The sequence below is a fragment of the Manis javanica genome, chromosome 4 (assembly GCF_040802235.1).
Source record: "Manis javanica isolate MJ-LG chromosome 4, MJ_LKY, whole genome shotgun sequence".
NCBI lineage: Eukaryota > Metazoa > Chordata > Mammalia > Pholidota > Manidae > Manis > Manis javanica.
The window spans coordinates 12,623,048-12,640,711 of NC_133159.1; the positions used below are offsets into that span (position 1 = coordinate 12,623,048).

Below are 17,664 nucleotides of genomic sequence, written 5' to 3' on the forward strand. Positions count from 1 at the left end.
GTTTGGTTAAGGATTGGATCTGCAAGTGGTGGGAGCTGAGGTTTCAGCTTCAGCTAAGAAAGAATTTTCTACTAGAGTTGTCCAAAGACGGAGGAGGCTGCCTGACCCTAGAAGAGGTGGTGACTCCCCTCCTTGCATCTGTGCCAGCAGAGGCTGGGCAGGGGCCCAGTGGTCCCAGGAGCGGGCTCTGGGAGGCATGCGACCCTCCTGTCCTGCAGCAGTCAGCTCCTCTGGGCACTGCAGCTTCTCCCTTGTCACCCGGGGCTCTGCGTGCAGCTGGTGCTCACCCTGCGAGGTGGCTGGCGCAGGTACTCACTGCCCTCTGGCCCGAGCAGGTGGTCCGGAGGCACATCCTGGGCTCCATTGTGCAGAGCGAAGGTGGCTACGTGGAGTCTTTGAAGCGAGTACTCCAGGTATGACCCTAGGGGCCTCTCGGAGGGGCTGAGCGGGCCTTGGAGGGACACTGTGAGGAGTGTTTGGGCACTGTGGGCAGTTTTAAGGGGAAGGAGCCAAAGGCCACCAGTTTTATGGGGATAAATTAAGGACACCAAGAATTCCTGATGCTTTGGTGTTCACAGGAGGACTGCATTTGCACAGAGTTGGGGTTCTGCTAAATGATGCCTGTCCTATAGAGGGCACATGGTCCCTTTTGTGCCAGAGAGGTCTGTGCCTTCCTGGCCCTGGGGACAGGGCTGTGTCTCCCTGTCATGCCAGTGCTCCCTGAGGCAGGAGGGCAGCAGGCACAGCCTCCCTCTCGCTGTTGGGATGCCCAGGGACCGCTGTGCTTATGCTTGCGTGACCTGGCTCAGTTGTGCTGACCTGTCTGTAGTTCACTTCCTGAAACGCTGGATCCTCTGGGGTGTTGTGGGCTACAGGAGTGAGGCCAAGAGGAGAGGAAATTTTCGCCAGGGTTGGAGGGTGTTGCTAAAACCATTCTTTTCCCCTCCTGAGTTCAGATCCATAGAGGGGGAGCCCAGCTGTCTGGTGGGTAGAGATGAAAATGTCACCATGTTTCTGACAAAACTGGTTGGAGATTGTGGCTCTAGGGCTGGGGGCCAAGGGTGATTGCTGTGAACAGAGCCAGCCTGGCCCTCGGGGCCCACCTCCGTGGAAAACCTTGCAGGCAGGTGTCTTCCTCCCAACCCAGCTTAACACAGAAGTCATGGGGGTGAGTTGTGGGTGGGCAAAGAGGGGCCAGGAGTGCTATATTCATAGAGATCTTTCTAGAAAGATGGGTGAGGAGTGAGGGGTAAGAATCCCCCTCCCCAAGGAAGGTCTGCCATGGCCTGCTGGGTTCTGATTGGCCTTGTGCAGATTGCCATGAGGGCAGGAGGGTGGGAGGCTTGTGGCCCGGCCTTGGGGTGCTCACCCGCACTGGCCCCGGCAGGACTACCGCAACCCCCTGATGGAGATGGAGCCCAAGGTGCTGAGCATGCGCAAGTGCCAGGTGGTGTTCTTCCGCGTGAAGGAGATCCTGCACTGCCACTCCATGTTCCAGATAGCCCTGTCCTCCCGCGTGGCCGAGTGGGATGCCACCGAGAAGATCGGGGACCTCTTCGTGGCTTCAGTAGGTGTCCCCAGATTCTCTTTCCCCGACCCACCAATGTAAAAACCATGACTCCGACCTGGCTGTTCCCTGGGCCAGGCTCCTGCCTCCGTCAGGTTGCCTTGTCCAAGCCAGTGGGGCTGTGGGGTGGCAGGGCCTGAGTCTGCCAGGCTGGAGCTGGGGGTGGGCAGGACAGTGTCCAGTTTGTCCTTGGACGTGTGTGCAGGTGTGGTGCTGGCTCTGCCCAGGTGCAGGGCCTCCGGGGGACTGGCCAACCGGTGAGCCTGAAGATGCCCTGCTGAGCACTTGCAGAGTGACCGCTGCTTGAGGGGCTCGCACAGCCTATGGCCTTGGCCCCCCGAGAATATCAGGGCTCAGGGCCCATTTGGGGAATGAGGCGGTGTGCTGGACTTGTGGGTTTTTAAACTGGAGTCTGTGGACTTCACCTGCAAAGAGATTCATGGAGTGAGGGAGGGTCAAGTTGGTGGAACTCCACTTCGGTCTGTTTTAGGTCATTGGGTTCTGCTAAAAGGAAAAAAGTATTGTTTTGAAAACCCCAGAGCTCTGTAAATCTGATGCCCTGGTAGGTGGGTCCAAGGGGCTTGGGGTGGGGAGGAAGTGCATGTGGAGAAGGGGCATCACACCTGTGCCCCGCTTCTTACCCGGTGGGCAGGAGGGGTGTCCCCAGGCTGTCCTTGGCATCACCTCCTTCCTGTGACCTTGGGTATCTTTACCTCTCTGAGCCTGGTTTCTCTCCCTCAGTGGGGTGATAGGTTTCCTGACCTCAAGGCTCTCTGTGGTGCCATCAGAACAGTTGTGGCTGGCCCTGAGGTAGGGGGTGCAGGCTGCCCTCCCTGGCATCTATGTGGTCCTCCCTCACCATGCCTGCACCGTTTCAGTTCTCCAAGTCCATGGTTCTCGATGTGTACAGCGACTACGTGAACAACTTCACCAACGCCATGTCCGTCATCAAGAAGGCCTGTCTCACGAAGCCCGCCTTCCTCGAGTTCCTGAAGGTGGGCCCGAGGGAGCTCTGGGGCCCCTCTTAATGGGATGCTGGCCATGGTGAGGGCAGGAAGGGTTCTCAGGTGGGAGGGGGCATGTAGCCGGGATGGGCAGTGTCAGTCCCCATGAGAACTGGGCCCTCCCTGCAGAGGGTCCGCGAGTGATTCCATCTCGTCCCCAACAGCGGAGGCAGGTGTGCAGCCCCGACCGCGTCACGCTGTATGGGCTGATGGTGAAGCCCATCCAGAGGTTTCCACAGTTCATCCTCCTGCTTCAGGTACCTCCTGGGGTACCGGCAGCCCCCAACCCGCAGGGTGCGCTGTGGGCCTCTCATCCGACATCCACCCACCCATCTGCTGTGGGGAGGGGGGGGCCTTACACCCTACTCCCATCCCCCTCTGTCCACTCCTGGAGGGTCCCTATCGAGTTGGACAGCTTATTTTCCACGTCCAGTGTGGAATGCTGAGTGGCTGGTGTGGAGTGAGCCCAGGTTTCGGGAAGGGATCGAAGGGCATGTGGAGTCCCAGGACCTGCAGGGCCCCTGGCAGGGGCGCAGTTGCTCAGTAGATGAGCTGACCTGGGTCCCCTGAGGCCTCCTGAGAGGCCATTAGCCCCCACAGAGGGCTCCAAGAGTTTGGGGTGCCTCCTCTGATTGCTGAGGGTCCTTCATTGGGGGTGAGTCTCCACTGCTGAGCTGGGAAGGGTGGCTGCCTGGCTGGGGACCCCAGCAGCGTTCTCAGAGATGCCAGCTACAGGAGGGGGCTCTCATCTCAGCGTACTGTTGATTGGTGAGTCAGGGACTCACGCAGTCTGAACACCCCTTGGGGACCCACGCAGGGACTGAACACCCCTTGTTCTGTGTCAGGTACCGTCTGTCCTGGCTGCAAGCTGGGCCCTTGCAAGCCTGGTCTCCACAGGAGGTGTGGAGGGTGAAGCTTTGACCCCAGGCCAGGGGAGCGTCTGCTGGGTGGGGGGTCTCAGTCCTCTGTCTCTGGGCCCTGGCAGGACATGCTGAAGAACACCCCCAGGGGCCACCCGGACAGGCTGTCGCTGCAGCTGGCTCTCACAGAGCTGGAGACGCTGGCCGAGAAGCTCAATGAGCAGAAGCGTCTGGCCGACCAGGTGGCGGAGATCCAGCAGCTGACGAGGAGCGTCAGTGACCGCAGCAGCCTCAACAAGGTGAGCGCCCGCACTCCCTACCTGCACCCTAACCCGTCTGCAGCTTCACCGCCTCTCGCTGTGCCTCCTGCCTGGCGCCCACCCACCAGGTGGCGGTGTTCTCGGAGAGAGGGGATTCCTTGTTTCTCTCTGAGCCCTCAGACCTTACTGTGAGGGTTAGTATCAACTGGACCCCCACTTGCGTTACTGTTCATGTTGTTTTAGGATAAGAGCTGATTTTTTCCCATCAGTGGTAAAGACGTGATATTCTAGTATTGTGCTTAAGTGAGTTGGCTCAAGAGTCAGAATCTGGGTTTGAATCCAGATTTTGCCCCTGGTACTTGCTGTGTGGCCTTAGGGGAATCACCCAATCTCTCTGAACTTCACTTGCTCCTGAAACGAGGTGAGTCCAGTGGCACCTGATCCCAGGGCCAATGAGAGGCAAATGAGGGAGTCAGCAAAGCAGCAGGCCCAGAGTCCTTCACACAAGGTGGCTGTTGTCATTATTAGTGTTATTTTTAAAGAAGAAGAAAGATGAAGAATCCATGCCATGTTTTGTGGGTGCAACTTAGGATCATTCTAGCAAAAAAATCTTGGAAAACTTTCAAAGGAGTCTGTAGAGAACCCTGTTTTTAAAACACAAAACCAGCACAAAGAAACCATAGTCACTTCCTGAAGTCACCTTTTGTAAACTTTAGTCTCTCTGTTTCCCTGGCAGCACGTGGCATGAGCCACCCACAGGGGCACTCATATCTGGGAGGTCCCGCATCCTGGGCCCCACCTTCTCTCACCAACCAGAGGGCAGAGGTCGCCGGAGGTGTTTCAGGGTGAGATGACCCTGCCTCCGGACCTGTTGGCAAGAACACAGACTGCTCTTCAGGGCAGGGACGTTGTGTGGGGTCACAGGGAGGTGTTTATCTTGGAGGAAAACCGGAGCCTCCTGGCTCTGGGCCCCCAAAGCGGAACAAGGGCCAGCGAGATTTCAGCCATGTGGGGTGAAACTTTCTAATAGTACAGCAAGGGCTGCTGGGAGGATGATAGCCCTTTCCATGTGTACCCTGCTTAATGGTACATAATATTAACTTACACGGTCGTCTGTAATCTTCACCATGGGCCTTTGAAACAGGGCTGGGACCAGATAACCTGCAGGGTCCCTTGCACTTTTAAGCTTCAGGGGTCCTACATCTTAAGACTCTTCTACCTAGGGCCAAATTCAGATTGCACATGTGTCTTTAGGTCCACACAGTATTTTTAAGGATGAGGAATTAGTTGCTAACATTTAAAAATGGAGAGACATCCCATAAAATTCAGACCTGTAGATCTTCTTAAAGAGTTGGAAGAGCTGGCACTGTGGCCCACCTTCCTACACGGCACCAGTCACCTGGTAGCTGCTGCCTGTGTCACCTCAGTCCCATGTCCTTCCAGGCACAAACAACTCCCTAACCAGGCCACACAAGCCTTCTATTTTGGAATGTCTCTCGAAGAAAGCACCTCAACCAGCCCTGGCCACCTGGGCTGCTATTTAATGGTCTTTGCAGTTGGGAGGTGTCTCCCTCTGTCCCCTCCTCTAGCTCCTTTTCTGTAGCTGAGAGGGTTTCTTTCACTTCAGCTCCCACACCTGTGCCACCTTAGTGGGCACTGATGGCCGGCGAGGAGAAAGTCCTTCTCTAGAGCGGTTCCTCTGGGCAGAGCCGTCTGCTCTCTTCTGCTTTACCCGCCACGGGGACCCAGGCAGTGAAGAACAGTGGTCACTGGCTGGAGGTCGGGAAAACCTGTTTGGTGTTGGGCAAGGAACGAAGGCTGTGAGCCTCAGTTTCTCCACCTGTTAAGTGGGGGTATTTTCGAGATGTGGGTTGTTGTCGTGGAGGGTGTGGTGATGGCTGAGCTCTGTGCCTTCCCCAGCCCAGGGCTCCCTTGGGCAGTCTGCGCCAGTTCTGAGGCCATCTGATGATTTTCCTCCTGCCATCTGTCAGATGGCGAGAAGCGGAAGTGAAACAGGGTGTGCCTGAAACCACATCGGCTATTTCAAAATGTGCCGGCTCAGGGCCGTCCACAGGGGTGTTTGTGCAATATCTGGGTTTTCTTTTTCCCTTTTATCTGCCTGAGGGGCAGGGGAATGGTTACCAGAAGCCCAGGGAACTTTTCTCTCCCGAGTGTTGAATCCCCACACACTTTGTAGTCTTCCGTGGGGCCGGCTGTCTTTGGGGTTCTAGCCACGTTCCCATGAGCGGGTGGTCAGCTTGGCGGAAGTGGCAGGGTAGGGGAGCCTAGCTTTAGCAGTTATGGGGGAAGTCCTGAGACCCTGAGTCCGGGGCAGCAGTGGGGCATCCCCTGGCCCTGCTGCACCCAGATGGAGGATGTGCGGCGGGCTGGCCGTTCCTGGACAAAATGCACGTGGCCTGGCTCCGTCCTGTGCTGTCACTCAGCTGGTTGTAGGCCTTAGCACGTGACTTTACCTCTGGAAACTCAGTTTCCTCATTTGGGAATGGGGATGGCCTCAGGGGACTGCTGAGCTGATGAAATGAGAAGTGGAATATTCAGTGCCAAGCACAGTGCCCAGCACAGAGTGGGCACTTAGTACCATCCGGGCATTTGTGTTGACTGGAGAAACATGGTTCTTCGCAGAACAAGGTATTCCCTCCAGAGGAGACTTTGGGGTGACCCGCCTTTTCCCGTCTAAGATGAGAGGGAGAGGAGGGCAACTGTTATCGTTAGAGTCACGGGTTTTGAGAATGAAAGTTGTTTAATACTCCCTCCTGCAACCCCCCTCCGAAATCCCTATTAGTATAAAGGTGTTTTCCGGTGGGTCCCTGTGTGGGATGGTGGGCCCATGGGGTTCTTGACGTCCAGCCTGAGGTTGGCAAACTCCTGGTTGGATGCCTGAGGCTCAAAGGTCTTCTGCCGCCTCAGAGGGTCACCTGACAGACCTGCAGACCTGTCCTGACCCCGTCACGCAGTGAGACTGGCCAAGGCTGCTCAGCAGGACAGGGTGTGGGGGCAGGACCTGTCTCCCTGCTCGAGGCTATACCTCTTCACACTGAGGACCGTCAGCAGCAGCTGTGGGGATAGTGGAGGGCACCGTGTGCCACGTGCAGGGCCAGCTTCCTGGGCGTGTGATCTGTGCCGTCACAGAGCCAGTGCTCAGGACAGCCCCACACTTGCTTTAATGCTCTGCTGTCACCATGTGGAAACTCTTGACGACTTTTGAGCGAGGGCCGCATTCTCATCTTACCCTGGCTTTTGCAAATCACAGAGGCACACCTGGGCACGTGTCACCTTGGGATCTGAGTGGTGGAGGTTTTTGCTCCATTTGACAGCTGAGGAAGCTGAGGTGTGGGGAGGTGAGGTGAACTGCTAGAGGGCTTGTAGCTGGTGAGCAGGGAGCCAGGGTGGGAACACATGTCTGTGGCCCCAGCGGGTGTATTGCTGGCACTGACGGTCGTTTGGGACTCCCAGAGGGGCTGGCCGTGGCCGGCTCGCCTGCAAAGAGGTGCTGACTGCTGGGCAGTGTGAATCCAGCATGTGGTCCCCCAGCCTCCTCCCCAGTGCCATTTGCCACAAGGGGATGGAGGGGGTGGTCCCCTTTGTGCACAGCTGGAGGAGTCTGGGTCTTTGGCGTGGTGACATCTGTGTTGCAGCCTGTGTGCCATGCTGATGTTGACTGCTCTGTCCCCTGCCCCCAGCTGCTGACCTCGGGCCAGCGGCAGCTGCTCCTGTGCGAGACACTGACTGAGACCGTGTATGGTGACCGCGGGCAGCTGATCAAGTCCAAGGAGCGTAGAGTCTTCCTGCTCAATGACATGCTGGTCTGTGCCAACATCAACTTCAAGTAAGTGGGCGTCACCCCTCCTGGGAGACCCCCTTCTGTTGTGTCCCAGTCTCTCCTGGTCTTGCTCTGACTGATGGGGTCCCTTGTGGGCCTGGCTTAGGTCTCTGATATCCCGGCTTCCTCTTTCATCCCTCTTGGCCTCTTCTGTCTCTGGCCCCCAGAGCTAGGAAGTACCTGGAGAGGTCATCAGGGGCAGCCCCTGGCTTTGGGCAGCTGTGCATTGTACAGAGTGGTCTGCTCTGGACCTCTGCTGTTGGTCACTGACCAGCCTCCTGAGTTTTTACCGCTTTGAAATTCAAAAGATTCTTCCTTGCATCCAAACCAAATCCCTGCTGAATAAACTGGTTTTCCTCTGGCCAGATTGCAGCGTTTCTCCTCTTGAGTCTTTGCCTTTCCCCCACTGTGTAGAGCATCTTCTCCAGGAGCCTGGTTTCCTGGTTCTGGGTCAGAAGTTGTAGAAATGCCCAGACTGTGCCAGGAAGAGTTGGTGCCCTGGAGGGTGCAAGGGTCATTCTATAGACCAGAGCCTGCAAGCTCTGGCTCATGGGTTACATTAGGCCTCCAGGAATCTTTTATTTGGTTCACACAAGGAGTTCACAAAAATTGAGACATTTGACTTCTCTTGAAAATTTTAACATTCTGGTCCCACTTTGCCCAGGGGCCACATGGGCCTGGAGCTGGGTCGCACAGCCTCTTCTCTAGGGATGCTCTGCCGTTGCCCAGGGTCCCCACCTGGCCTGGTTCACTCACTTGCACCCCCTCCCTGGCCCTGTCGGCATTGGGGATTATGACCCTTTGCCAATGAACTCCTGCTGTGACCTTTCTAGTCAGACTCATTCCCGCCAGTGGAGGAGAATCTTTGCTCTCAGTGTTTGACTGCACGTTAAAACATCCCGGAGACAACATGACAACAACTGGGACCCCAAAGGGGGCTCACCTATCATGGAATGTTAACCCCACTGGGGGCTCCTGCTTTAGGCTCCACACCCAGCCTCGGCTGGGGCGGTCAGGCCAGAGAATGGACTCGGGGAGTGTCCGTGGCTGTGGGTCACGCATCCTGGGAGGGCAAGCAGGGCTGTTTGGGGACCCGCACCATTACTCATCTGCCACCCGCCCGGCCATCTGTCAGTTAATCCATCACATGTGTACTGAGCCCTTACTTTCTGCCAGTTTACATGTCTGAACAAGACCTGGCCCCAGTAGGGAACTCAGGCACGGAAGCCTGTGTCCCAGATCAGTGTGGGGGTGCTCACAGGGGACTCGCTCACTCACCGATGTATCCAGCACTGTGATTTTTAAGTCCCATTTATGCCCAAGCCCCAGTATCTGCCCCACACCCTCTGCCGTGCTGCTGCCCAGGACCTAGCATGCTGTGAGCTTGTAATGGGGATGTCAGCGTCTCCCTTTTGCAGGATGAGTTTGGGTGATTTGGGGTGAGCTAATACAGGCTTCCTAGCAGGACCATTGTGGGGTCAGTGTGGTCCCCTCTGCCCTCACCTGGCCCCTGTTGTGTGGCTCCTTCCAAGGAGGCCACCTGCCCAGCCCCGTGGCAACCTCTGCAGGTCTCAGCCCCCATGGAAATCACTCAGTAACAGTAACCACCTGCCCCTCCTTTTTGTCTTTCTCCCCAGGCCTGCCAACAACAGGTAGGGCTCCAGACCTTGGGGGTGTGTGATTCTGGACTGGGGCTGGGGCCTGGGCGCCTGGGCGCTTCTGCCTTGTTGACAGCGCTCCACTCTTCCCAGCTTGGTTTTGGCCTGGGGCCTTATGCTTGGCTGAGAGGTGCCCGGCTGAGCTGGTGTGCTGAGGAGTGGCACTCCATCCTGGCCCAAGGTCTGGGGAGCTGTGGGCTCTCCAGGGCCTCATCCTCTCTGTCCCAGCAGGGGCCAGCTGGAGATCAGCAGCCTGGTGCCCCTGGGGCCCAAGTACGTGGTGAAGTGGAACACGGCGCTGCCCCAGGTGCAGGTGGTGGAGGTGGGCCAGGAGAGCGGCTCCTATGACAAGGACAACGTGCTCATCCAGCACGCTGGTGCCAAGAAGGCCCCTGCTTCAGGCCAGGCCCAGAGTGAGTACCTGTCTGGGGAGCACGTCTGGGCTCCTGGGCCTGTCTGGGGACTACCTCCTCCACACTGGGCCCCTTGGCCGAGAGGCTCTGCTAGTTCGCAGCCCCACAGACACACACCCATGATCCACCTGCACTGCATACCACATCCCGTGCCATCACACCTCCATCCTGCATGCTGGACACCACGCTGCCCATCCCCTGCAGCCCCGTATACCCTTGTGTACATACGTGCATGCATACGCGTTGACTTTGGGTCAGGAAGTGTGACTCTGAGTCCTTGCCTGGCCATTACCTGTTTCCCTGTAGGACCTTGGCAGGTGTCACCTCCTCTTCGTGCCTCAATTCACCCCTCTGCACACTGTGGGGCCCAGACGACACTTTCTCTGCCATCTAAACTCTCAGGGAGCAGGCCCAGTCTGGCTCTGCCTGGCTCCTCCTTTCCTTGTCCTGACCACCCCCAGACTCTTGGACGCAGGAGAATGAGAACTTGGTGTGACCTGCGGCAGCCCAGGCACTTCCCTCCACCTCCGCCACGGCCACCACAGCTGCCCAGTGCTGCAGCAACGGCATCCTGCCTGCTGTCCTTCCAGCCACCTTTGTCCCCTTTCTGCCCATCCTCCACCCATCCCCAGAGCTGACTCTTCAAAATGCAGGTCAGATCTGTGTGTGTCACCTGCCACCCTAAAATCTGCCAGTGGCTTCCTGTTTGTCAGGGTAAAGTTCCAGGTCCTCTCTGGGGCCACAGGCCCTTCCTGGGGGTGCCTCCCACTGCCCTCCTCAGCCCACTGCTCCTCCCGCGGCTTGGCCGCACTGGCCTCTCGGCCCCCTCCTGCCCCAGGGCCTTCTCCCACCCATGCCCTCTCCAGAGCATTCTCCTGCCGCCCAGTTTATCTGGTTTGCCCTTGTTCATTTTAGCTCAGATGGCACCTCCTCAGAGAAGCCTTTTCAGCTTCCTTCAGATTGGTCCAGGCCACCTCCATCCTGTGTGTGCGCAGCCCGGCTTTATGTTCACCTTCCTGGGTGACGGTTTGGTTGCTGTCTCTCACCAGGAGGCTGGAGTGGGTTAACAAACGTTTGTTGGATGAATGAAAAATGCTGAATTGCAGGGCCAGCAGAAAGGAGCCTTGTGTCTGGGCGATCCTTCCAGGGGCTGGGGAGGCGCTTGGCCCTCCCTCCCTCTCTCTACCAGCCAGGCTCTGTCTATGGCCTGACCCGGGAGGTTGCCTCACAGGCTGCAGGCAATTCTGGAAACTCTGAGGGTGATTGCACCACACAGTCTTCCCACCGGAGGGCTGGGCCAGACAGCTGTGCCCACTTCCAGATGCTGCGTCTCTTTGCCCGGGTGTGTGAGCAGGAAGGGCTCCTTGATCCCACTGGCCCACCTGGGAGATGCTTTCAGCCCCAGCTTGACTACACTCCCCCCCGACTGCTCTGGGGCCCCGGCTCTGGGACCCCGGCTCTGGGATCCCTTTTCTAGGACTGTTTTGTCTGGCCGCATTCCTCCAACCAGAGTAACACTGCCAGGTCCCCTATAAAGGGGGAAATAGACATTCTTGTTGAACCCCCGTTGGCCTTGAATGGTTTTTTATTATATTGTTATTCAAATATGTGCAAATATAAGACTAGGTATAATAAACACCTTATGCTTAGATCCCTCGAACAACCATAAAACCAAAACAAAATCACAAAAGGAATAGAAATGAAGCTACGAAACAATAAAATCCAAATTAACCGCATTAATTTAATATGATGGATGATGTTGTTTCACTGGAACCAAATTGCTCACAGTACGGCTGTGGCCCTCTCACAGGGCAGGTTTCTCTGCCTTTCCTCCACCACAGGGAGTGCATTTCCGCCCAGCTCTCCCTGCCGCCGGGGTCACTGCTGAGCCTGCCTCTGCCCTCTTCCTGTGTGCACACCTCACCGCCCCGCGCAGTACCCAAGTCCTCGGGAGCCCTGACATCGTGCAGCAGAATGTGACTCTAAAGTCATCATAGCCATGTGACTCAGGATGTACATCTGTTTTTTAGAAAACCATCTAAATGAAAACCCAACATAAGCTGCTCCCCCCAGGATACCATAAGCCCTCATCAGGAGAAACCGTGTTCTAGAGAAGACAGCCCTCATTTCCTGGCTTGGCATTCAAGGACTCCCCCATCTGGTCCTGCTGATCCCTCCTGCTTTGTCTCTTGCTGCCCACCCTCTGCACCCCCAGTAACACATTTGTATCATCACCAGAGATCTAGGCACCCTCACCCCCTGTCACTGTCCCATCACTCTAATATCTACTTAGTATCACTCCACCACTTCACCATCTGCGGCTGTTAATTGACTGCTTCCTTCCCCCTTGTCTACTGGGTCATATCTGTCTTGTTCATAGCTGTCTCTCCAACACTTGGAATAGAATCTGGCACATAGTAGGTCTTCAGTATCTCTTTGAACAACCTGTTATTCATAGGCTTCCTCAAGCCACAGTGACTTTGCATGTGCTGTTCTCCTTTTTGGCAGTACCCACCACGCTACCAATCCTGTAAAGGCTTTTCACTGCTTGCAGGCACAAGACTGGCTCTCAGTCTCTGGTCTCCTGACCCTTTGTACAGACTGAGCGTGTCCTGGGTCCCAGGGGCTAGGCTTTACCTGTGATTGGCTCTGTCCCCTGAGCAGACTGGGAACTCCGTCAAGGTGAGAGCCTGGTAGTGTTTCCTTCTGTATCTCTGGTGCCGTATCCCCAGGGTGATAGCCCTTCCTTTTTGCAGAGAGCTTGGGTTCTTGTTAGAGCCTTCCCCACCCTTGAGACTGAGTTGAGTCTCTTTTCTGCCCAGATAAAGTGTACTTCGGCCCCCCGCGCCTCTTCCAGGAGCTGCAGGACCTGCAGAAGGACCTGGCTGTGGTAGAGCAGATAACCTTCCTCATTAGCACGCTGCACGGCACCTACCAGGTACGCAGGGCAGGTTTGGCCTGGTTGGGCACCAGGCTGCTCCCTGTGGGTGGTAGCCAGACTGGGGAGGGCTCCTCTCTCAATCCAATGCTCAGACGTGCCCTGGTCTTCGGAGCTCCCACAGGCAGCAGGAGCTGCTAACTGCCACTGCCTGGAGGTCTCGTGTGTGGCCTCTGGTTTGGGTTGAAGCTCTGAGATGGGTGAAGTGGGGCCTGACTGCATGGCTTTTTTTTTGGTTCTCTACATAGTGGCTGGTGGTCTTGCAGCCTCTTCCTGGGCCTCGCCCCAGGCTGGAGAGGAAGCTGGCTGGGAGGGTGTGTCCCTCGCAAAGGAGGGGTGCCGGTGGGGCCTGAACCAAGGACTGGGAAGCCTGCCCTTGGCCTGGAGCACAGGGAGTCAGCCCCCTGCTTGGGCTGAATGAGCTCTCTGAGTTGAACTGTAGGATGTCCCCCCAGTTCCTCTCCCCGTGGGGTGCCCTGATTGCTTTAGGATCTGGAGTGGCTTTTGGGGAGCCAGCAGGCTGTGTGGTGACCTCCCTGTCCTCCTTGACTCTAGAACCTGAACATGACCGTGGCTCAAGACTGGTGCCTGGCCCTGCAGAGGCTAATGCGAGTGAAGGAGGAGGAGATCCACTCTGCCAACAAGTGCCGCCTTCGGCTCCTGCTTCCTGGGAAACCTGACAAGTGAGGAGGGAGGGGCTGCCGATGAAGTGGGGGTCTTAGGGGGTGCCTGGAGCTCTCCTCTTCGTCAGTATTGCAGTGGTGGCTGAGGGTGTGTATGCTCCGGCTGGGCTCTGCTGGTGTGGTGGATGATGAGTTCGTTTTTGAATGAATGAATGAGCAGTCGACTTGCTCATACTGTGGTAAGCCCCGTCCTCTGCTGGGAGACTGACTCTCTGCTGTTGGTTGGTTCCATTTGTGCCATGCCCCTCCCACTCCCAGGACCCTAGGACCAGGCCCAGGTCTCTTCTCACGGACCCAGCCTCACCCCAGCGTGGCCCTGCCCCCAAGTGTGCACAGAGGCACTTGTGTTCAGAGCTGCAGCTGATGTTTGTGACAGACTGAGTGATTAACCCAGCAGATTTGGGGAAGGATATCTGATCCTGTTTTGTAGATGAGGACGGCAGGCTCAGGGAGTTACATGATGGGCCCAAGGCCGCAAAGGGGGAGGTGGAGCTGGGTTCCGAGGGGGTCTACCTGGGATGCCTACCTGGGGCAGTGAAGGGGCTCAGAGCCCAGGTCTCGACCTCATGGGTGGAGGGATGGTGGGGACAGATTGCTACGAGCACAGTGGCCGCAGGGAAGGGAAGGTGGGAGCACTGTTGTTTTGGGCAGGGCCTGAGCCCAAGGTGCAGGCTTCAGGGCTTGAGTCTGAGAATCAGCAGCTTTGAGCTCCAACCTGCATCTGCCCCTTCCCTGCTTTGTGGCCTCGCCGCCCATCTCCCTTCCCCTCTCTGCGCCCTTTTCTCTCCCTGTGCCCTGGAGGGCTGGTGACACTGGCCCTACCCACTCCCTGGGGGTGGGGATGGCCCATGGCAGGGAACAGGTCCAGGGAACTCTGAGGGGCCCCCCTGCTCCAAGGCAAGGTGACAACTGTGACCTTCAGTGCCCCAAGCCTGGGCGCAGCGTCATTTATTCATGTGTCCCTTCAGCACACATTTACCGAGCAGCTGTGCTGTGCCGGATGCTGGAAGCAGACCTGAGGGAGACCTGTTCCTCCCTGCAGATGCTCCAGTCAGACATTCACAGGTGTCTGACTAGGCCTATGGAAAGCCCTAGGTGGAGCCCTGGACAGGCCTCTCAAGTGTCAGCCTGCGGAGGGTCAGGCCCCCTCTAGCTTTGCTGGGCACCTAAGCCAAGGTCCCTGGGGTGGGGCGGGGTGGGGGAGAGCCACCTGGCTACTCTGGGGAGGTGCCTGCCTCCTAGGGCCATGGTGTTTGTGGGGCTCCTTCCCCAGGGGACTGCGGCTTTGCCAGACCCCTGGCCTCTCTGCCCACACTGGTGATCTGAGGAGACCTTGCTTGGTCTGTAGGGTGTGCGGGGCAAGGGGCGAGCTGGGTGCTTTCCCAGGGGAAGTCTGGCCTTGTTCTGGGGGCTCACACTCCTCGCCGTCCTCACCGCAGGTCCGGCCGCCCCATCAGCTTCATGGTGGTCTTCATCACCCCCAACCCCCTGAGCAAGATCTCCTGGGTCAACAGGTTGCACTTGGCCAAGATTGCACTCCGTGAGTAAAGCCTGGGAGAGTGCCTCGGGGACAAGGGTGCAGAGAGGGGAGGTTTGGGGGGTGTATGTGTGAGTCGGTGGAGGACATCCAGGCTCATGGGGGGCAGAGAGGCTTCTGAGTGGGAGGGGGGCTGTGCAGTGGAGAAACTCCTGGAGTCAGGGTTCTGAGTGCTGAGGCCCTGTTCAGTGACCTTGGACAAGTCACTTCCCCTCTCTGGGACTCAGTTTCCCCATCTATATACTGATGGGAGTTGACAGAAGGTAAATAGTGGGTACCAGGGACCTGGGGGAGGGAAGATGAGAGTGACTGCTAAGCATTTTCTTTTGTTGGGGCGATGAAAATGTTCTAAGTAGATAGTGGTGCTGGTAGCCCAACTCTGAATATGCTGAAAACCAGGGAGGCGTACAGTTGAAAAGGGCGCCTTTTATGGTAGCTGAATTATAGCTCAGTGTAGCTGTTACCAAAATATCTGATGCAGGTTAGACTAAATGATTCTCACCCAGGACCTCTTTGTTATTTCTTTCTCCCATGCACCTGCTAATAATATATAGATAAATGATGGACTTTTATATTTACAGAGCGCTTCCTATATGGCAAGCATTTTTCTAAGCATTTAACACAAATCTCTTTCATTTCACATTCATGAGACCCCCTGAGAGGTAGGTCTGTCGTGAATCACTTTTTGGAGCTGAGAGTTCTGAGGCCCAGAGAGGTGCAGTGACTTGCCTGAGCTCACACAGCAGGAAGGGGCAGAGTGCTCAGACCCAGGGCACTCAGCCCGCAGAGCCCACTCTCAATTCCTGTCCACTCTGCTTCCTCAAGTTGGTGAGTTTCCATCTGCCAAACCATGTTGAGTTATAGTTACCCTATTGGTCCTGTTTTTGCATTGGCGAAAGCCCTCGGTCCTTGCTGATCAGAGCTGTTACTCTCAGCGATGTACTAGAAATCCCACTTGCTGGTCTCAGCCAATGTCAGGGAGCCTTTAAAAAATTTTTTGTTTTTGTTTCTGGTGTGATCTTTTTATAGGTAAATATATATTTCTAATAGGTTCTAAAAATTTCTGGAAAGAAGGTAGGACCTTTTTCACTGGCTTTCCTCAGTTAAAAAATGACTTAGTCTCTACAGTAACTTTAGGTCTAGGGGAGAGAAGAACAAGGACACAAACAGAAAGCTCCCTGCTCTCAGGGGGCTGATAGTTTTTGGGGGGCAGGCCCACTTTCCACAAGGAGCCAATCGACAGGGAGGGGTAGTGCTGGGAAGGGGGTAGAGCTGGCTGATGTGACTGTCACCGGGCTGGGGGTCTGGACTGCTATCAAGGAGGGCCTCTAAAGAGGTGACATCTGAAGTCATACAGAAATCTGGGCAAAGCAATCTAGGCTTCAGAACAGCAAGTGCAAAGGTCCTGAGGTGGCCAGTGCTAGTGAATGGGGAGAGATAAGTAGGCAGGTGGAAGGGGGGCAGGTTTTCCAGAAAGACTGAGCAAGGTGTATGGAGTTTGTTCTGTACATGATAGGAAGCTGTTCATGTAGCAGTGAGAGCTGTACAGTGTCATGATGCCATTTCCATCTAAGTGGGTTATTCTGGCTGCGGTGCAGAGGGGGCATGTGGAGGCAGGGAGGTAGTAGGGAGGATGTTATGGCTTTGGAGGAGCCAGGATCAGAGGCTTCTACTCAACCAGCCCCTCCTTGGATCTGGTGCTGACATTGCACAGGCTTCTGCTGGATGTTTCTGGGTGATCAGGAGGCCTGTGGAAGGTGGAGAAGGGATTTTACGTAGAGGTTGCCCTGGCTGTGGCAGTTCCGTGGGAGTTCTGGACCGAGGAAGGTTAAGGTGGCTCCCCTGCCAGGCACAGGGCCACACTCTCCCCTGCCGCCCTGTGGAGCAGTTCCATCGTAGGCACCCGCTGGAGCCCTGTTTGTACACCTGCTCTCAAGGCAGGTACATCTCTGAACCCCAGATGCTTTGCTGAGTGGGGCCTGGTGCTGGAGGGAGGGGAGCTGACTGATGTAAGCATTGCCTTTCTTGGCTGCCTGTGTGAAGATGCTCCGCCGCCTTATCTCTGCACAGTTGCACTGCAGCAAAAGTTTTAATGGAAGGAGAGTCATTTGAAATCTTATTTGAATGCCTGGGTTCCCCTGGGGCTTGAATAATTTGTTCCTTTTATTTTGCTAGTTTGTTTTTTAATCTGCAGTGCCTGGTGGGGGTGGGAAATAATATGAGCCCATTAGTAATAGAATATGTTAAAAACATTTATTCACAAAGGATGTTATTTCTTTACTTTTTTTTCTTTTCGTGTCTTCATCTCTCCCTGACTACAATGTGCTGAGATCACAATCCGCTGAGGACGGAGCAAGGCGAGGCCTGGAGTGGAGGCAGCTGGGGTCTGGGGTTGGGGGCCATTTCTGCCCCTTGAAGGGCAGGGTTCCCTGGGGAATCTAGGGGCCCAGTTCACACCCCACATGGCCACTGCCTGCTGCAGGGTCCTGGGAAGGGCGGGCTCCCTCCTCACGTGGATTGGAGCTCCAGGGGCCCTTTCCCCCGTTGCATTTTGGGTCTTAGCACCCCATGAAATGGAGCCAGGCTGCCTGGGTTCAGTTCTCAGCTCTGCTGCTCAGCTCTAGATGCCCTAGTTGGATTCTCTATCGGAAAATGGGGATAATGCCAGTGCCCCCCCTCACAGGGCTCTGAGCCTGCAGGGTGATGGCGTGTCGGAGAAGCTCCTAGGACAAGGGGTGCCTGCATCTCATTGATGGGGAAGTGACTGGTCTAAGGTCACACCTGATTTAGTGCAGAGCAGGGCCTGGTGCCCACTCACCTCTCTCTGCCAGTTAGTTTCCCAGAAAAGGGTTGCAGGTAGAAGGCCACAGAGGAGGAAGAGGTGAGGCTGGGGGCTTTCTGTA

At 56.2% G+C, this 17,664-nt stretch overlaps 1 protein-coding gene across 16 annotated transcripts in view; it reads left to right on the top strand.

Annotated features, from left to right (window-relative positions):
- ARHGEF10L (Rho guanine nucleotide exchange factor 10 like) overlaps nucleotides 1-17,664 on the top strand; it is a 157,750-nt gene that overhangs the window by 87,483 nt on the left and 52,603 nt on the right. For 12 of the 16 annotated variants that reach the window (XM_037000074.2, XM_073233296.1, XM_037000076.2 and 9 more), the window contains 11 exons: nucleotides 336-413; nucleotides 1,388-1,567; nucleotides 2,446-2,562; nucleotides 2,736-2,828; nucleotides 3,557-3,730; nucleotides 7,393-7,538; nucleotides 9,170-9,184; nucleotides 9,419-9,603; nucleotides 12,426-12,541; nucleotides 13,097-13,224; nucleotides 14,664-14,764. In XM_037000074.2, coding sequence (XP_036855969.1) covers nucleotides 336-413; nucleotides 1,388-1,567; nucleotides 2,446-2,562; nucleotides 2,736-2,828; nucleotides 3,557-3,730; nucleotides 7,393-7,538; nucleotides 9,170-9,184; nucleotides 9,419-9,603; nucleotides 12,426-12,541; nucleotides 13,097-13,224; nucleotides 14,664-14,764 — 1,333 coding nt within the window. The remainder of the gene's footprint in view (nucleotides 1-335; nucleotides 414-1,387; nucleotides 1,568-2,445; nucleotides 2,563-2,735; nucleotides 2,829-3,556; nucleotides 3,731-7,392; nucleotides 7,539-9,169; nucleotides 9,185-9,418; nucleotides 9,604-12,425; nucleotides 12,542-13,096; nucleotides 13,225-14,663; nucleotides 14,765-17,664) is intronic. The other 4 variants (XM_037000082.2, XM_037000086.2, XM_037000091.2 and 1 more) reach the window with 2 other exon arrangements.